Genomic DNA, 15,869 nt, shown 5'->3' on the forward strand with positions numbered 1-15,869 from the left:
CAATGCCCGCACCTCTCGAATTTGCCATGCTCCTATCATAACCTTCGGACCTGCTACGCTCCGATGGCCGTAAGCCAGATTTCATACGCAGCATGCATAGCGTACCCCCAACTCCTGAGCGTACCAACAAGCCCCGCAACAAGCTTGGGGAATCCCCCGAAAGAATAACTCATATTCATGAACGTAGTCTTCATCTCAGTGGCCTTTTGGTCTCACAGGCCTAATTCATTCCCCATAGACTCATGTGTTAAATTGGCACTTTAAAAAATTCATAAAAAATAAGGATGAAATTCGGGGGTCGAATGTTTACTACCAGTGGATAGGATTTATATCTGGCAATCCATATCTGACCAGAAAAGGGTCCCTCGACCGGCTCATTTTGAAAATAAATTGGCGTGTTTGAAGACACCGTCGGGGGGAGCAGATTCATCAACTCAAACAGCAAAATAGCCCTAATCCTTCCGCCAGTCACAATATAGTCCAAACTTGGTGATATTTCTTCCCAATTAGGGAAAAGGAAGTTCAGTAATTATCAAAACTAGAATCAGTGTTAGATGGACAATCATATGCATACACTTTGTCAATCAGCCATATCAAAATAAAAAAAATAGCAATGGGTTGGCTCGAATGAATATCTATGGCCTACCACTAGTAATTAGGCCCATGAGACCTTTTTAAGCCTCGGCAATCGTCGCCATTGTTGTCGCGTCATGGATTTGAGTGGGGGCGGCCAGGGGTGTAGAAAAAGGGGACTGTCAAACAGTCTTTGCACCCAGATTCCCCTCTGAAATTTGAAATACACTGACCCGAAATGAGACATTTTGCAATGACTCTCCGATTATAAAAATCTCACCAATAATCAAACAATTGTGATCGAACGCCAATTGCGAGCTGATTTAATTGACCTGAAAACTAGACATTCTCAGCACTTTTTGGCATTTTGATGACGTATATATGAGGCATTACATTGATGTTTGCCCCTCTCAATTGAATAACAGAGATTATAGAAAAATCCATACCTTTACTTTTGACACTTTTTTCCCTCCCCTCTTACGATTTTTTTCTTTAGAAGAAATAGGGGTGGTCACCCCTACTCCCCTCCCCTGTGGGGCGGATAAGATATAAGGACACAAAGAGAGTGAGAAGGAGGGGAATTGTCAATATAAGGGAAGAGAGAAAGAGAGAGTCTGAAAGGATAAGTGTACATTACAGAGAACGGGTGATATATTGATGAGTGGATACCATGCGTGACCATGGGGTTAATTTCCAAAAGCACTCTAAACAAGTAATTTCCATTTTCTGAAAATGCATCCCTTGACAAGTATTCCCTGAATTGACCCCCAAACAGACACCTTCATTGTTACATCACGGACGTCAGCTATACCTTCACTTTCATTGGTTAATAGAACCACCCCACATACATGTACTTCAAATCGGACCCTCAATACGTCTGTTGTGGTAAAAAGATATTAAGTCTTTTTATACCCTCGCAAACTGGACCATAGACGCGTAGTTTCCCTCACGAAATATATACCCTTTTTTCATTATTTTAGAGTTTTTGACACCCTTATTATGTTATGTATGCAACGTGCCCTATCTTGAAAAGCAGATACTTTTTACGTGTTTTTTTTGGTCACGCATGGTATCCACTCGTCAATGGAGTGGCCCCCCCCCCCCCCACGTGTGATAAAGCCATATTATATACACAAGACAAACTGAGCCCCACATTTTCACAATGAAAATGACAATAATTCATCTGAATCGTCAATAAACATGATTTATTTCTTAGAAATCATATAAATGCTTTGTCTATGAATGACATAATTTCAAATCACCAAGCAGTGTTAACCATCATTCATCAGGATTACATTTAATATCAATAACCCACATTTCATGAGTAATCTATAAACTGAAATGTCATATCACCATTTCATAGTATCATAAAATTCTATTATTTACAGTATTCACATTTACTAAGTCAAACATTTTTAAAATCATAACTAAGAATATCACTGAATCTGATCAATACTCCTGCACTATACGACCATATGTGTAATACATATGTATGGGTGATTCAATACCCGACACACTAGAAAAATGTGTCTTGCATGTCTTTACTCCTCAACCAATGGATACCCAGTCTCAAGAGCATTTGGGCAAACTGAGGAAGTAGTCTGAAACACCTACCTGATCAACTGACCATACACTAATTCATATATACCCCCTCAAACTCCATTTGAAGGCCGTTGTTTTATAATAATGAAGTTATTCAATAATTCATTAAAATTGAAAACATCATACCAAGTGGAGCGCCTCTGGCAGATTTGCCAGAATTATGTGATTCAATATAGCAGCAGTACTGACTTTGAAAATGGCTACAGAATAATTATTCACCAAAAAAAAAAATGATAAAATACTATGTTCATTGATGATAAATGACATTTCACCTTGATCATGTGACCAAAGACTTATGCAAGACGATCAGTGATACTTGATAACCCGTCCACATTTCATAAATTAGATGCATAAACTTTCAAAGTTATGATGGCAATTACAATTACAACAAATACCCCCAACACAGCCAAAGTTCATTGACCTTGGTCATGTGACCTCAAACTCACACAGGATGTTCACTGATGGTTGGTTACTCTTATGTCCAAGTTTCATTAACTGGATCCATACACTTTCAAAGTTATGACATTTCAAAAACTTAACCTTGGTTAAGAATTCGTTTTGATTCCCCCAACATGATCTAAGTTCATTGACCCTGGTCATGTGCCCTGAAACTCACAAAAGATGTTTCAAGAATCTATAAACTTTAAAAGTTATGATGGAAATCAACAAATACCCTAACATGGCCAAAGTTCATTGACCATAAATTACCTTTGACATTTGTTATGTGACCTGAAACTCAAGCATGATGTTCAGTAATACTTGATTACACTCATATGTAAGTTTTATGAACTAGGTCCATATAATTCTGAAGTTATGCTGCCATTTAAAATACCTTAGGTCAAGATTTGATGTTGACGCTGCCACTGTCACCAATGTCAGAAATGCGGCGCCTATAGTCAGTCTCACTCTGCTATGCAGGTGAGACAAATATGGATGTAGCATAAGTTATGGAATTTAATGGTCTTGTTGATTTCACAAAAACATTGATCTGTAAAAAAAACATTGAGCTGGTAAGTGAATGATGGAGATGATCATTGCATAAACATACTTATTCTTTTGTATTTCAATTTTTTTTTCAGTCATTAAATACATACCCTGACTCTTCCATTGTCGAATCTACAATATGAATTGATGTTTTACACAATGTTGTAACAACAAAATTCAAAAGGAATACATGTAGTATTGGAAGATTAACTATCAATATTACTAATACTTATATATGCAGCAATGGATAAACAGGATTCCCCGCTGTTCAAGAAAACAAAGATTTCCTAATTTTTCCCTGATGAAGATTAAAAGTTTGCTGATAATTATTCAAACTCATTCCCAGTTTTGCATGCTTCTAAGTTATTGCAGTGAATTAGATGTATTTTCATTATAAAAATGATAATATAAAACTATTAAGTACTACCATTACCAGTCATTCAATGGATGATGTTATGCTATGTAACAAAACAAAGTCTGACTGAATCTCTGTGCTTTCGACTTTTGCGCTGATCAAAATTCCCTGATTTTTCCCTCATTTGAGGCATTTTCCATGATTTAAGGTATTTAAAAAAAAATCAAATTCCCTGATTTTTTTCTTTGAATGGAAAAAATAAAATAATTTTACCTGATCTCCCTGATGGGTTGGGAACCCTGATAAAAGTGCTTTGTGAACATAATATAATTTAGTAACTGGAGTTCCTGGAGCTAAAAAAAAAAATCTCACACAATTTTATACATTTTATTCTGGCTAGGACTTATACACCAAATTATATCATATATTACAAAAGAGAAAAGAAAATACACGATAAGCAAATGAAGATAAAAATATAAATATTAGAGTTTTTCAACTGAAGGTTAATGGACATTTAACACAAGAATACTTATAATTATAGAATATATTGCAAAGTAAACTAATTTCCATATTACACATAATGCATAAAAAGTTTGCATGAAATAAAAAAGACAAATTTAACTTCCCAAACATATTACAAGGACATAACTTTTAAAAATGAAATCCAGTTTCCCCTTTTCTTTGACATACTGTTGGCCTGAAATAATATTTGATTTCTAAGATCTACTTATTTATTCTAGTTACTTATAAAAAAATAACAGTAATATAACAAACAATATAAACACTAGTCTATGGGTGTACACGATAAGTATAGGCTCTATTATGTGATTTCATTTGCATTCAAAAGTGACAAAACAGGGAAAAAGCTTCTTAAAAGGGTGTTATATTTTTCTCTTATGAATCATCTAAAGCCCCATTAATACTTGCAAGCATTGTCGTTGCCACATAGTTTGCGCAGGGGCACAAACTTATTTCGTGCAGATGAAGGGATCATGCATGTTGAAAGGAATGGGAGGGGTGTGGCAGTGCATGAAATGGGTGCAAATTTTTCAACACATTGAAAACTTGGGCACGACAGAATAGGGTGACAGGAATTTTTGCTGAAAGCATCTTGGGACAATCCTCCAATGTTGTGTGAACTATGCGCAAGCAATAAAGAAACATGTCGCAACAATGCCGTGAATGTGTTGGGACAATGTATGCCCTCATGCAGGCAAGTCCTGCCATAAAATGTTCCACTTGCAATGTAGGGCAATGCAGGCACCACAATGCATGCAAGTGTCAAATCATCAAAATTCAAAATAATCAGTGATAAGTATTCATACCTCGTATGATATGATGATATAAAAATGAATATTACATCAAATGAAGTATAAGTTCAGATCCTTCATCGGTCCTGTCAACTGATCTTTACCAGCAAATGTTTTTAAAAAAGTATTTTTTTTAAATTACTGGTATTGCAATTCGTCATCAGTTTAAGGAAAACCCCAAAAGTGGTCAAAATTGACCTGCAAAATATGCATTCTTTTCAATATTTGAACTAGAAGCTTGAATGTATAATCCCACAAAATTATTTTTCAAAAAAATTTTAATAAAAAAGTATCATGTGCCAAGTGATTCTAGCACAAAATGAGGAAATGCTCAGTAATAAACAGTAGACAGGTCGTATTTTCATTGACAATTTTCAGAATGCTGTAATTTCAGCAAGCATCCATGATTTCATAACTTTTCGCTTGCTTCAACAATGTAAAAATTTACTAAAGTTTGGCTAAATAACAGACTTCTGACAGTTTTCAAAGCACGAAAAGAATCTCAAATTCTAATGTCTGATATCATTATTACCTAACATACAAGCAAATGTACATTAATTTAAAAGTTCTCTGAATAGCGCCTTTAGTGCCTATATGGCCGCTCAGCTACAGCCGGGGTAATAATGATATACCAAGTATATTTCAGCGCCTTGAGCACATAATCAATGTGGATTTGGCGCTTTAGAAATACTCTACATGTATATTATTATTATTATTATAAATACTGAAAAATACCACCAGTTTTTGTTTTGACGAAGAATGCATTTATGACATTCCATCTCCTGACCCAAATTTGAAACTGTTTCATCAAATACAAAAACAAAGAGAATCTACATATAAGGCATGCTGGCAAAGAGATTTCTTTCTTGGCACAGAGAGAGGGAGGGGGAGGGGCAAGATAATACAATCCCACTGGAAGCTATTTGAATTATGACTACAGCATTGTTAGAAATTCAAGATTTTTGTTTTATATTATAAAGACTTGTATGTAGAAAAAATAACAATCACACAACAATTCTTGGCAAAGATTTATGTAAAATAGTACTGTAAAAAAAAATCTCATCCAAAAAATACAAACAGCCCATTATCATATATCACATCGCAAGCAATTTCATCACTTTCCTGTCGGACTTGCCAAGAAAATATAACATCTCTCTGAATCTCAGCATCAAGCTGACGGTTAACGGCTTTAGCTGTAAATCCTCTTATACCCCTTTCACAAACCCAATTACTATGAATTAGGCGGCTAATAGCAGCATAATTTGGTCGTAAAATTGGAGGAGGACAAGAGTTATCCGCATTACTCTGATGCTGCTATTATCCGCATAATAGCGGCATCGGGATAAGATTTTTGAGTTTATATACGCATTTTCAAATAATGCGGATAATTGCCATGGTGCGGTCACAAGGTCACCCTTTTCCAACACAACCGCATCGGAGGGGGCGTGGCCAGTTGTCATGGCGATTATCTGCCTTTTTCAGGACGGGCGCTTGTAAAAATAATGCGGCTTATTTTCGGAGTTTATGAACGCAATTTTTATTGAATTATCTGCATTACTCTTAGGCGGCTAATTGGAGGATAGGTTTATGAAAAGGGTATTATACAATTAGCTCAAGTTTAGAACATACACTGGTTTCCAACCCGCTTGGCAAGTTGTCCAAGGCCTCGCTTCTCGTGTAGATACTGAACTTTGCATCGGAAGTCATCGATGTTCACGTAACATCCCTGGATCGGAGGAAAGAACGTTGAATGTGGTGTGAGTAAAAACCCAAGATTTATAATGAAAGGAAAGTTATAGTTATGTAAGCCATCATCTTTAGAAACTGAATCATCAAAAGAATACATGAAACTTCAATATATCTAATGTTTATTTTATTTCATTGAGTGAATGGAAACTAAAATTATATACACATGTAAGTATATGAATTAGAATGAATAATTGACACAAAATTGGGTTCTTATTTCAAAGCAGTTGTAGATCTAGGTGGGTAACTGATTTCTTGGGGTCACCCTCATCACAGACTCCTAAGAAGGATGGTATGAAATTACAGAAAAAAAGAGAAGGACAAGGACAAGGAAATGGAGGAGGAGAAAGAGAAGGAATTAGAGAAGAAGGAAATGGAGAAAGAAGAAAAGGTGGAAAAGGAAAAGGGATAAGAAGGAAAGAGAGGGGGAGAAGGAGGAGAAGGAGAGGAGGAGGGAGGAAAATACTGAATTGAAAAGAACAAAAGTAAAATAAATATCTTGGAGGGGCTGAGCAGCCTAAGACTAATACCCAATCATTGATATCCTGAAATTGACTGCTTTTATAGACTGGTGTTTTGAAGAAGTCTTATCTATTGTTCAGGTTCATCTAGAGGTAAAGACCATGACCTATGGCAGCTGCAATGAGCTCAGAATATCATTCATCTCTTACAATATATCATGGGGACAAGAAAACAAATATAATAAAGAATTTCAAATACTTATTTTCATGAATTTTCGTATTCAACATGACCAAAAATTGACAATTTACTCAATAATTTATTTGGAAGTTAAAGTTGAAGCCAGTATGTGAAGAGAAATCATGTTTCTGGATCTAAGCTAGCTTCTGGTTGGGTGCTTATCTCAATAGTTCTTATCACAATGGCTTAAACTACAAGTTAACTTTTTGTGGGTTTTTTTTTGACCGGTGACAGCCCAAGAAGTTTTATTTTAAAAGTAACATACATTTTCATTTCTAACTCCAAACCCAAATGCCATTTGTACACTTTTAAAGGACTTCAGATCATGAGATGTAGAAAGGTAAATATTATTCTATAGATCAATGCTCAATGGACAGGTGGGAGTTTGCATGGTTTGCAAAGGGGTTTCCCCATGCCAAAGTTTAACTCAAATAACAGCAGTTTAACTCAAATAACAAAGAACATGGTTTATCTTCCATTCATCAGGAGGGATCGAGGTGTAAAATAGAGAAGATAGAGAAAGAAGAGGAAGAAGAATGAGGAGGCACAAGGGGTTTTAATAAAAGCAGAAAAGAGAGAAAGATATTGGTACTCCACCAAAGAATAAGAGTTACAAATGTTCAGAAATTGGACATCAGCAGCCTCCCAACATGTCGTGGTGTTTTACTACTGCTGCTCCTGCTACTACTGCTACTACTACTACTACTACTACTACTACTACTACTACTACTACTACTACTACTACTACTACTACTACTACTACTACTACTACTACTACTACTACTACTACTACTACTACTACTACTACTACTACTACTACTACTGCCTACTACTATCTACTTCTGCCACTACCACCACTAATAATAATGATAATATAGGATTTATATATCACATATATCTCTCTTGTTAGGTGCAAAAGGCACTTCAATATTACCCCAGCTAAGCTAGTATACCTATAACAGCTGTAAATTCCCAGTGTTCAATTATTGACAAAGATTTAAAATATTCTAGATAAATGTATAAATATCTATAGAAGTGGGTCTAAGCATGATGACATCATGATTGCATAAAAATTAAATCATTCCCATTTGTGAACGTGTGTATATACCACTTGAAAAATTGATGGAGGGCTTCAAAAGGAAAATTTTGAATTAAAAAAATCGAAACTCTGTTGATCTATGATGGACTTTCACCATATCTTCACTTAACTTTTCTTGTGTTTTTCTGCAGTTATAAAAAACTAAATTTGACACCAGGGTGAACTTCCCCTTTAAAATGACCTGACATTGATGCGCAAAAGAGCTAAGCCTCAAAAACCGCAAAGCAAATTTTAAGTGTCAATTTCACAATAGCCCTTTCTTGTCGAGTGGCTTCTGATCATTCAAGCAAAATGCAAGTAACAAATATAAATGATTTTGCTATTTCACTAATGCTTTAGTCATGGGTATTACTTTTTTTGTAAATGAAAGACTGTTTAAAAGGCAAAGGCTCTCAATTTCATATTATCATTACCACTCACTACTACAGATTTATGGTTCCAATTCAGAGATTAACATAAAATAAAATTTATCAAGTTTAATTTCATTGCCAAAATTAGAGCAATCATATTATACAAAAATTATAACTTTGATGAATAACAATTTACCATCCCAGTACAATAACGAGGCACTTTTATTTACTGAAAGATGTCATAAAAGAGAAGATTTCTCAAATAAACTGCTACCTTTAAAGTACACTTCGATTTGAAAGTTGTGTAATGATACACTCAACTTGACAACATTTGCTGTACTTGGGTTACTCATGAACCCCATCTTTAAAGATTCATTTTTTTCATGTCCCTTACCCGTAAGTGTCGAACTCCACCATTTTGCTGGAACTGTGTTCTTCCATGGAGGATTCTTCTGTTATTGAATATAACACAGTCACCTTCCTGTAACCTATATGACACCTGCAATCCAATTACAAAACCAATAAAACCTGTCTTTTTTTTCCTCTTTTGCTTTATTCAGCAAATAAAGAAAAACATGATAAAACTACAATTATTTTAAAGATTTGTCTTTAAAGGTCAAGTCAACCCCAGAAAAATTTCAATTTGAATAAATAGAGAAAAATTAAACTAGCATGATGCTGAAAATAAGAAAGTTATGACATTTCAAGTTTTTCTTATTTTTCACAAAACAGTGATATGCACAATTCAGTGACAAGCAAACAGTGATATGCACAATTCAGTGACAAGCAAATGAGACAGTTGATGATGTCCTTCACTCACTATTTCTTTTGTTTTTTATTGTTTTAACTATACAATATTTCATTTCTAACATATTTGACAATAAAGACCAACTTGACTGAACCATATAGTATTTAACAATTCTAATTTCACATGTTCATGGAGGTATTGGTCGTTGTTTCACTTGACAATGAGGAGAAAATTAGAATATTTCATATTTCTTATAATACAAAACAAAAGAAATAGTGAGTGGATGGTGTCATAAGTCTCATTTGCATACCGATCAGGATGTGCATATAACTGTTTTAAGAAATTAAGCAAAATTTTAAACTGTCATAACTTTCTTATTTTACATCCGATTTTGATGAAATTTTCAGCATTATGCTTGCTGGATTTTTCACTTTTTATTCAAATCAACTTTTTGTTGGGGTAGACTTGACCTTTAATTGCAGAGACAAAGTATGCATCATACCTACCCAAATCATGAAGGCTGGAGTACTTTCATAGTTCACAAAAGTAAAACTACAGCGGTTTTCAAAAAAAGATAATAACTTATGTAAGCTCTGATAAGCAATCCTAACATAATCAAATTATGAAAAATGAAAATGATTTAACCATTTAAACATCAAAACATACATGTACAAAAGTGGAGATAGAATTGTGTAATATTGACAACGGTCTAAAACTCAGGAATATGTATCTGCTCATGGATGGCCTGCATGAAGTGACAGATTTCTTGTTGATTCAGTCATTCTATTGTTTTCAAATGAATTTTTAAACAAATTTTTACCAAACTCTATATATGTTTTGTGCCTAGCAATATTGATAAGTTTTATTCCCCTTATTTTGTAATGTTAATTTTGACTTTGGTGATTGATTGATTACATAATATGAAATTTGTCAATAATTCAAGCCCCCCTTGCATGTCAGAGTCTACAAACAATTTGGTGGTCATTATGAAAAAAACACATATATATGACATGGTTGAAGATGTCATAAATATCCAGTCAGGTTGTTGACCCTGAACTTGGCAAAGATGACTTTCAAGAAATGCAACTAGTAGCTCACTACCTCCGATTCAGGCAAGAAATTATACTAATGACAGTGTGGAGAAACAGGCCCCTGGGATGGTTCGTGAAATAACTACAAAATATATCAATTCTATTTTACTCATCTTTTCCACTTAACAAAATTGTAGTTTGGTCAAATATATATTACTGATTATTTAGCTCTAGATTTTAACTTTGGCTTTGATGTGAGTGCATATGTATGTATTAAAGTCATGCCAAACAATCAAAAACATGTTTGGGTAACAAGAAGTGCATGCATCTAGACTTCTGAAATGAGGGTTTTTATTACCAAACATGAATAAATATATCTTTACCAATGACATTCTCATCTTTTACATTAATATCATGAAAACTGAATGGGGAAACACAATGGTGATGATTCTGCTCTCCTGCAATAATTATATAATCTCCTTTCACAGAAAAAGGGATAATATCCCAGGTAAACAATGACACCTGTCTGTACAGACACATGGGGATTCCCCCTTCACTTCATACAAGCCACTGTTCTCGTTAGTCCTAAAACTAGTTTAGTGAATAGTGGAAACTAGTTTAACATGTAAAGGGAATGCTTGAAGCGGTCTTGGAAGCAATCTTCCAAACAAGTTTCAAAAACCACCTGGTGATGTGGTTTTCCAGATTGCTTTCCTCATTAAAGTAGTTTAATGCATGTGTAAGGACACAACTGTTCTTCGGAAAGCAATCTTTGCACATGTTTTTTTTTGCGCTACTCCACAAACTGTGCGTAGAATGGCTAGTTTCCAATTCCGCCTGAAACATGAAACCCACTTAGTTCCCATAGCAACAACAACGCTTAACGTGAAGTGGTTCTAAAAATCAGTTCAGGAAATGGTGATGAGAAGGCTGGCAGAGCAATCTTCTAATCTGGTTTCCTAGACTGGTTTAAGGGAAACCAGTTCAAGAAAGTATACCGAAAATGGTTACAAATCTATTTCCTTTTGATAACTATGAGTGTGTGTGGTATCCATGAAGAGATACAATTATTGATCCTGTTTATTCACTGATATAGACACAAACATTAACCTTCACTCAATACAACAATAACTTTAACATTCAAAGTTGATTACTTACAATTCTTTTCTTACAGATCATTACCATATCTTGATATGAGTCAAGTTAAAGGCTTTCCAAAATTAAAAACTAATGATCATCTGACACATTAAAATATGCTTCTGCACATCTGCATTTCAACACCAGTGCGTATACCAAGTATTGTCAACATCAGGTGAAAACTGAGGAAGTAGTTTGCTCTGCAATTTTTTTAACTTGATTTACTGCCATAATTTGTCATGGCTGTAGAGAACCCAACATATTTAATAAAACGGGTCTTGCATGTTAGGTTTTCAAGCATGTATTGAACCTAATTCTGTCTTTGAAGAGGCACACTGACAATCTCCATTGTATAATCAACTAAAATAGGAAAATGAGGACACAAAAATACCAGAGGCAAACTTACCACTTTATCTGAAGTCTCCAATTGATTACTAAATTCTCGATATGCCTGGTAGTATGGCTCTACATCTTCCTGTAAGTAATAATGAAATCTTGAATCTGAATTTGCCGATTGTGCACAGAATCTGAGTTGTCTTTGCATGTAATTTGCAAATCTATGGTCAATGAATTACAGGGGCCACGGAAGCGGGGGAGGGGGGGGGGGGGGGACTTTTTTCCAAAACCGTATACAAAAACGTAACAAGTGGAATGCCTCTGGCCGTCTCACCTGCACCACGCGGTTCAATATAGCAGCAGTGCTGACTTTGAATACTACTCTAACTCGCACAAGATGTTCAGTGATACATGGTTACTCTTATGTCCACTTTTTATGAACTAGACCAATAAACTTACAGAGATATGATGGTTATTCAACAAAAAAACCCAACATGGCCAAAGTTCATTGACCTTACATGACCTGTGACCTTGATCATGTGACCTGAAACTCGCACAGGATGTTCAGTGATACTTGATTACTCTTATGTACAAGTTTCATGAATCAGATCCATAAACTTTCAAAGTTATGATGGTAATTCAACAGATACACCCAGTTCGGCCAAAGTTCATTGACCTTTGACCTTGGTCATGTGACCTGAAATGCGCACAGGATGTTCAGAGATACTTGATTACTATAATATCCAAGTTTAATAAACTAGACCAATAAACTTTCAAAGTTATGATGGTAATTCAACAGATACCCCCAATTCGGCCAAAGTTCATTGACCCTAAATGACCTTAATCATGAGACTTGAAACTTGCACAAAATGTTCAGTGATGCTTGATTACTATTATGTCCAAGTTTCATGAGTCAGATCCATAAACTTTCAAAGTTATGATGGGAATTCAACAGATATCCGCAATTCGACCAAAGTTCATTGACCCTAAATGACCTTTGACCTTGGTCATGTGACGTGAAACTCGTGCAGGATGTTCAGTGATACTTGATTAACCTTATGTCCAAGTTTCATGAACTAGGTCCATATATTTTCTAAGTTATGATGACATTTCAAAAACTTAACCTCAGGTTAAGATTTCGATGTTGATCCCTCCAACATGGTCTAAGTTCATTGACCCTAAATGACCTTTGACCTTGGTCATGTGACATGAAACTCTAATAGGATGTTCAGTAATACTTGATTAACCTTATGGCCAAGTTTTATTAACTAGGTCCATATACTTTCTAAGTTATGACGTCATTTCGAAAACTTAACCTCAGGTTAAGATTTGATGTTGACGCCGCCGCCGCCGCCACCGCCGCCGTCGGAAAAGAGGCGCCTATAGTCTCACTCTGCTTCGCAGGTGAGACAAAAATGACCGTAGGATTGTGATTTTTTTGCATGGTCAGCCCCCCCCCACATTTTGAAAACCGTTCCGCGGCCCCTGAATTATATGGCATAGTATCTACAAAGCTCTATAATCATGTACAAAGTTGAAGAGATATGTGAGGAGAAAAATTAGGTATTTTGAAAAGATTTGATTTAAATATTTATCCTAATAACCTGTGAATATGAAATTATTAATACCCAGTGTACAGGCAAAATGTACGACATGACTGTTGGTCATTGACGATATACATGCCCTTTAAAGACTTCTGTCAATGAGACAAACATCATAACATCATTATTGGTCTGGTTTAAATTCATTTTTTTGAAGTTAGCTTTTTGGGTGTTTTGAGAAATAAATTCTGCTGTTTGTTAAAATAATTTAACAATTTTTGTTTTTCTAATGGACAAATACTCAAACAACGGCTAAGGTGATAATCAATTTCTGATCAGTAGATACAAAGGCATTAGAACAGCCTATCATATAGCAATAGATGTAGGCTTTCATTAAAAAAATGACAGCCAACCTATGACAGCCTACTCATTTGAAACAAATAAGTACAACATATAAAGGTGTTAAAGGAACAAACTCTGGAAGTGTGCTTGGTGACTCAGTACATAATCACATCTACAGCAATGGGGCAGAAACACTGCAAATAATGAATGCTAAAACCTTTCCAACATATGATTAAATCTAGATAGTGTGCATGATCAATATTCCATGAGTAGTGGAAGACTGTTCATGCACAGGAAAGACTCATGTAGGTTGAATGAACAGAGATAATATAACATGAGGTTGATTCCATGTCAACCAAAAGCAATGTAAACTTGATGAAATGTCCATGGAAATACCAACAATAATCCCAATACAATGGTTACAAAGGCAAAATCCTTACATTATTTAAATGATTATAGGCTTTTTTATCATTTTATGCGTGGCAATAAGAGTGCTGATTCTTATTACTATATTCTAAAATATATTTTTCCATGATATATGTTTTCTCTAGATCAGTGTTTATACCATAAGATTTTATATCTACAACAGATTTCTGAAAAACAAAAACCAAGTTACAAACTCATATTCCCCCATCTTAATTCAAATTGTCAGTTTCATAAATTGTAATATATTTACCTCAGGTACAAAGAGGGGTCCTTCAAATGGCGGGGACCATGTTACAGCAGTAATCTGAAATGTAATGACACAAAATAATAAAAAAAAACTAAGTGATTTGAGCTTTCTTAATAACATGGAACATTAATATAGCGCTAAATAAAAGGTTTTAAAGTGCTAGTACCCTGGCTTTAGCACGGTTCCCCCAGTCAGGTGCTGGGGCAGTCAAGGAACTTCTTTCTACTGGCTACACAATTACTATACCTGGGTGCAGAGTGGCAAACATAGATATACATCTTGCCAAAGGACGTGAGTGTCATGGTGAGATTTGTATCCCAGACCTTGTGTTTCAAAGTCTGGAGACTTATCCACTGAGCCACAACACCCTTTATTATTAACTACTAAACTTCTATTGGTTTACACAAAAAATCAACCATATTGCTGATCCTTCCCTACCAATAATTAAACAGTTTCTAGACGGCTGCCATAACCAGATCTAGAATACGCTACAGATTGTTACAAATCCAAACAGCTTTAATAGTTATTGCAATAAAAAGATATTGATACTGATATGTTAGTCACTTAAAACTATGTTACCAGAGCTTCATAAAAATTGAATTCGTACCATTTTCTGTGTTTTTTTTCCATTTCTTCTACACCAACTACATAACAGGGCAGACTTGCCCTTTAATTTCAATTGCAGACACATAATTGGTGTCTGAGCACACAGAGTTTTGAGTGACACTTTCATTCGCAATCCACCTGTCTTTTTTCTTAAGCGAAAAGAATATAATTATGTTATTCATCAAATACACACTTCTGTTTCACAATAATCACAATTCTTCAAATTTACAGAATTATGTAAGTGTACATAATATTCAATTTTGTCTCATATATATATTCTGGTCTATATTTGAATAGCATGCTATCATTTCCACGAAGAGGCTATGGTGCAACTCCCCCTAAAATCAGAAACTATAGAAATTATCTTATCTGATCAAATAATAATTCCAATATTACAAAGTGCAACTATTAATTAACGTATCAGGACCCCGTCTTACAAAGATTTATGATTGATCCAGACAATTGTATCTCTATGGAAATCCAGCAGTGTCATAATTTTTTCTACAGGAAATTTGCACAATGTCCTTTGTAAACAAAGAGAAGCAGTGAAAGTATTTTGATCAAACATGCATAATAGATGTTGACGTTGCTGGCCGTCCATAGTTGTGATTGATCGAATCAATCTCAACTCTTTGTAAGACTGGAGCCCTGATCTTGTGTGAGTGAAAACAAGTGAGCAGAATAGACCAGTTCATAGTTACTTCATGGACAATTTTGGTTAAATGACCTTTCATTTC

At 35.0% G+C, this 15,869-nt stretch overlaps 1 protein-coding gene across 1 annotated transcript in view; it reads right to left on the minus strand.

The window, feature by feature from the left end:
• Positions 1 to 5,547: 5,547 nt before the first annotated feature.
• The window catches only part of LOC121418557 (probable gamma-butyrobetaine dioxygenase), a 62,603-nt gene continuing 52,281 nt past the window's right edge, over positions 5,548 to 15,869 (minus strand). Inside the window, exons 12-16 of the mRNA XM_041612489.1 lie at positions 14,530 to 14,583; positions 12,041 to 12,109; positions 9,113 to 9,217; positions 6,430 to 6,550; positions 5,548 to 6,035 (exon numbers count right to left, since the gene is read on the minus strand). Coding sequence (XP_041468423.1) covers positions 6,443 to 6,550; positions 9,113 to 9,217; positions 12,041 to 12,109; positions 14,530 to 14,583 — 336 coding nt within the window. The 3' untranslated portion in view covers positions 5,548 to 6,035; positions 6,430 to 6,442. The remainder of the gene's footprint in view (positions 6,036 to 6,429; positions 6,551 to 9,112; positions 9,218 to 12,040; positions 12,110 to 14,529; positions 14,584 to 15,869) is intronic.

Source organism: Lytechinus variegatus, chromosome 7 (assembly GCF_018143015.1).
Source record: "Lytechinus variegatus isolate NC3 chromosome 7, Lvar_3.0, whole genome shotgun sequence".
NCBI lineage: Eukaryota > Metazoa > Echinodermata > Echinoidea > Temnopleuroida > Toxopneustidae > Lytechinus > Lytechinus variegatus.